At 33.5% G+C, this 4,607-nt stretch overlaps 1 protein-coding gene across 1 annotated transcript; it reads right to left on the bottom strand.

The window, feature by feature from the left end:
* Positions 1–238: 238 nt before the first annotated feature.
* On the bottom strand, positions 239–4,356 carry LOC117335527. The gene is made up of 2 exons (XM_033895569.1): positions 2,944–4,356; positions 239–2,418 (listed from the first exon to the last, which is right to left on the bottom strand). Exons 1-2 carry the CDS (start codon positions 3,017–3,019, stop codon positions 1,943–1,945), a joined length of 552 nt encoding a protein of 183 aa, XP_033751460.1. The 5' UTR covers positions 3,020–4,356; the 3' UTR covers positions 239–1,942.
* Positions 4,357–4,607: the final 251 nt, after the last annotated feature.

Raw genomic sequence — 4,607 nt, forward strand, 5'->3', positions numbered from 1 at the left:
GCTTTCTCTTTCGGAACATCGGTGTCACCGATGAGGGAGAAGACGCTTCATTCTCCTTTTCTATTTCCATTTGTCTCGAAGCAAAGCTATTTTTAATCGTATTTTCCGATGTTTTATCAATTATCAATTATTGTGTGTTGTTTGCATACCTCCTTATATGTATCCTATATACAATAAGTCATACCAAAGTCCACTAATATCTTGATCTTATGCGGTATTAATATTAAAGGAAAGCAAATTAATGACAATATATCTTTTATTTACGGCATGTTCACAAAAGTAATACAGTTAAAACGAAACAAATAGTACTTGGTACTACAAACATACACAAAATTCTATTGTTTTGGTGAACGCTTAAAATCAATAAAATAAGGTGACAAATGAAACTGTAAAATGTATAATGATCAAATGGAAATGATTGCCTGAACTGAGACGAACTATTGAACGGAGATGAATGTCTTGTGTACATACAGCATATAGTTAATTATACAGTTTTAGAAATGTTTACATATATTTCCTTACTATATCTCAACGATTTTATAAGTATACATATACCATTACGTGTAGTTATTAACATACATTTTTTTTTAAATACCCCCTTAATATGCATACAGTCAAACTTCGTTATTTGGATATCTGATATTTTGAATACCATAATAAACTCGATTATAGCAATTAGTTCCGACGGTAAAAGAATCCTATAAACTATACACGGTTACCTCGAATACTCTGTTGAAGTTTTTCATGGCCCCATTCATTTCAAGCTAACGAGGTCCGACTATTCACTATCAACTGTAAATATTTCAACTATATATATCAAAATACGATACTGTTACATTATACCTAACTACTGTTTATATAGGTATACCATGGTATGATTAAAGATATGTGAGACGAATGCAGTGTGACTAAAATGGTATGTAAATAAATATTATCAATGTTCCAACATTATTTTAACCAAATGACAATTGATTGTGATATAAAAAGTATTGATGACATTTGTATTGGATGCCTATGTCTGGATATTTACCTGTGCTTTGTCTGGATATTTACCTGTAAAATGTCTGAATATTTACCTGTGCTATGTCTGGATATTTACTTGTGCTATGTCTGGATATTTACCTTTGCTATGTCTGGATATTTACCTGTGCTATGTATGGATATTTACCTGTGATATATCTGGATATTTACCTGTGCTATGTCTGGCACTCATACTGACACTTGAATGAGACCTTTACAAATCTTACTCAGACATTTACCCGTACTAAGGACTCTATCCGTGGAGACTCAAATTTATACTCGTACTATGTACTACCCGTACTAAGCCGTGCATCTGAGTATTTGAAATATCTCAAACAAAAATATTTTAATATAAGTTAACTTATTTATAATGAATAGAGAGTTACTAATGTATCTATCATACGAATACGAAATAATTCTAAATTTATGATGTTAGTGAAAAGCACTGTTATCAGAGATTATCCTAACTTATATAAACACACCGAGCTCCTAGAAGACGAATGATTATTTCTAAAGAGGCAGCGTGTTCATGAGCTCTGATAAGTGTACTTACTTTTCGATTATCTATGTGACAGTGATAATAAAATCTGTACTAATCAGTGAAGTTCTTGTATACTTGTATTAGAAACCATATCCTTCTATCATTCAGATATTACTAACTGTGTATAAAATATATCGAGAGAACTAGTCCTCGATATGATTTGCTGGAAATGTACCTCTGATACGATTAATTCGAAAGTCAGTTTCCCATGACACAAATCCTATCCTACCAGCATAAGGTCCATGAAAGCAATGTCACAAAATCTGTGAAAACCCAAAATAATACACATATAAAAGTATTTGTGCCATTGAGGACGTTCGAAACCTAGACAATAGATACTTCGTGGCCCAGTGTCTAAACCAGTTCTTAGATGTTACATTATTACAGACGTGTTGGTGCGCCAGCAGCTGTAGGAAGAAACACTGGGACTCCGCCGGCTGGATTATTAAACACACCCATGCTCATCATATTTTGACGACCACTGAATGAACTGCGAAAAGATGTTTGTGGACGCAGCTGGCCTCGACTGGGAGGGCTCACAGTTGTCGCTGAAGCGGCAAACGGATTTATCGAGTCAACGTCTACTTCAAATGGACTGAGTCCATTAGGGTCGGCAGAGGGTCTTGGTCTGTCGACGATAGAATCAACAGCGATTCCTGACATAGCATTATTGTGTTGTCGAGAAGGGTTAGTCTGTGATTCGTTTCGTATTCTTGCACTGATCGCTCTAATAAGGTTAGTGTTAAAGCGTCTCCGAGATTCCCTCACTAGTTGTCTCAGGTCGTTCTGCAAGTTATGGCTTTCCTGCAATTCAGCCATGATACCGCCAATGCCAACAGCACCGCTTGAGCTACCACCTTCAATTATAGGAACAACTTATTAGCAACGACTCATGCATCTTTTTTTGGGCATGGTTACAATAAATAGGAAGTACTCCTTATATTTTATGCATTGCATATTGCCAGTAAACAGTAAGGTTAAGCAGGCAAGATACATTGAAATCTGTATTCTCGGGATATACAGATATAGTAAATTAATTCAAATAACTTAATCGAATGAAATTAACATCAGTCAATTATGTCATGTGTGAAAATGTATTTAGCAAATAATAATATATATTACAGAAATTTTATCGTAAAACAAATACATCTGCAAGACAAATCTTGCACAGATTGCATAGTATGTTAGGATGTGTGGTTACTGAACAAATACTTGATTCGTATATCTGTTTTACTATAATAATTATGAAGGATAAAAAGGGAAAAACAGTTTTTGTGTCGTCCTATCCCCGTGACAATGGTAGCAATACCAACTTAGATTTCTAATGACCTATCACATTGACGTAAGGGCGTATCGGGAATGGTAGTGTGCCCGAGATATACCTGTTTGTTGCGCAAGTTCGTTTGTTTGTTGTAATGGTGGTGCCGAGGGGTTTACTGAAAGAAATATACAAATCATAGGATTAGTTGAATTAATGCAGGAATATAGCAAATTCTCTATAAGTTATTAATGTCATTGCTGTTAAAATGCTATACGTGCATATCAGAAAAGTAATGAACATGCTATTATAGTAAATGATTTTGTTTTTAGGATGTTTTAAATTGAATTACATTGCAATAGGACAAATAAAGTTTAAAAAAATGAACAAAAATGATTAAAAAAAATGATCAAACAAACGTTGGCAGGGGATATAGTTGAAATTTCCAAGAAAAACACAAACTGAAATACCGTAAAGAATAACAAATATATAGTATCTATTAAAGTTACAGTATAGAATGCGAAGTGAACTAAATTTGTCTACTGGTCATTAATGTTAGTACTGTGTGACGTGAAATATTCGTGAGTACTTGTCTTCGTGGTGTGAAGATATTGACATGATTTTCAAGTAAATAAAATTGTGAATATCCCATATAAAACATTTGCCACGTAAATTTACTGAATTAATTTGTACAATTTATCTCCGTAGCTCCATATCAGCCAACAAACAACAAAGTTGATACGCCACGAATACTTCATGTTCTACAGTATATGTGTTACAGAATCTCACCTGGTTAATACAGCCGTTTGTAAGTACTTTTCCAGGTCGTCAGTTGCCGATTATGCCATGCATAACATTGTTGAATAGTGGTTAAAGTCTAATGCGGCATTGCGTATAAAGCTGAGTATGTATCTGTTTAGCTAACGACAAAGCAATATGCATGCGCTAATGAGACAAATAATGTTATATATTTCGTTATCCATTTTAAAGGAATTTCTATGACCTATATCAATATTTCATTATCCTGAAGTAAAGGTTTATGTTGTACTTCACGTTTCCTTGTAACCATCGAACACGTAAGTGAGTTGAAAACCATAATGTAGATCAGTTCAATTTCCCTTTAGTTAAAGAGGGATTAATATATTACTTCTGTTTTTGGAAACAAATTTTTAATTTCGTAGGTTACTACTGCGTTTTCAAAGCTGAAATAGTTAAATAGCTAGATATGTTTCTGATGGCCAGCTTTACACTTTCTCAAATAACTATAAATTCACTGAAGGAAACTCATGATTTACAATACGTTTCTACCTATTTATAAGGCTGGATGAATTATTGGTAATTCTTTTACAGAACGAAAGACAATTTCGTTTATTATTTTTCACGTAAGAAACAACTGGAACCAGCTTTAAATAGAATTTCTCTATATATTTTTATGTTAATTAATCAGCTAGACGTTTAGAATCCTGCTCGTGCTCACATTGTATCTAATCAATCTATATTAATTACCATGATGTTTTATTTTCTATTTTGCCTACAACTACGTACTTCTTCACAAAACGCGTTCACGAATTTTTGTTTTTAAATTATTCATCGTCCTCTTAACACCTGTGGCTATTTAAGAACGGCTGTCAATCATAATGATCATAACAAAATGACATTTGAAAGATTCCATTGCCATGTTAAGCAAATCAGACCTGTCAAACCTTGACATTAATGGTATCTGAGATTGATATATCCTGTCCAACAAGCCGTGATATTGAGTTAAGAAATCAAAACAAAGATTATTAA

This window comes from Pecten maximus, chromosome 10 (assembly GCF_902652985.1).
Source record: "Pecten maximus chromosome 10, xPecMax1.1, whole genome shotgun sequence".
Lineage (NCBI taxonomy): Eukaryota > Metazoa > Mollusca > Bivalvia > Pectinida > Pectinidae > Pecten > Pecten maximus.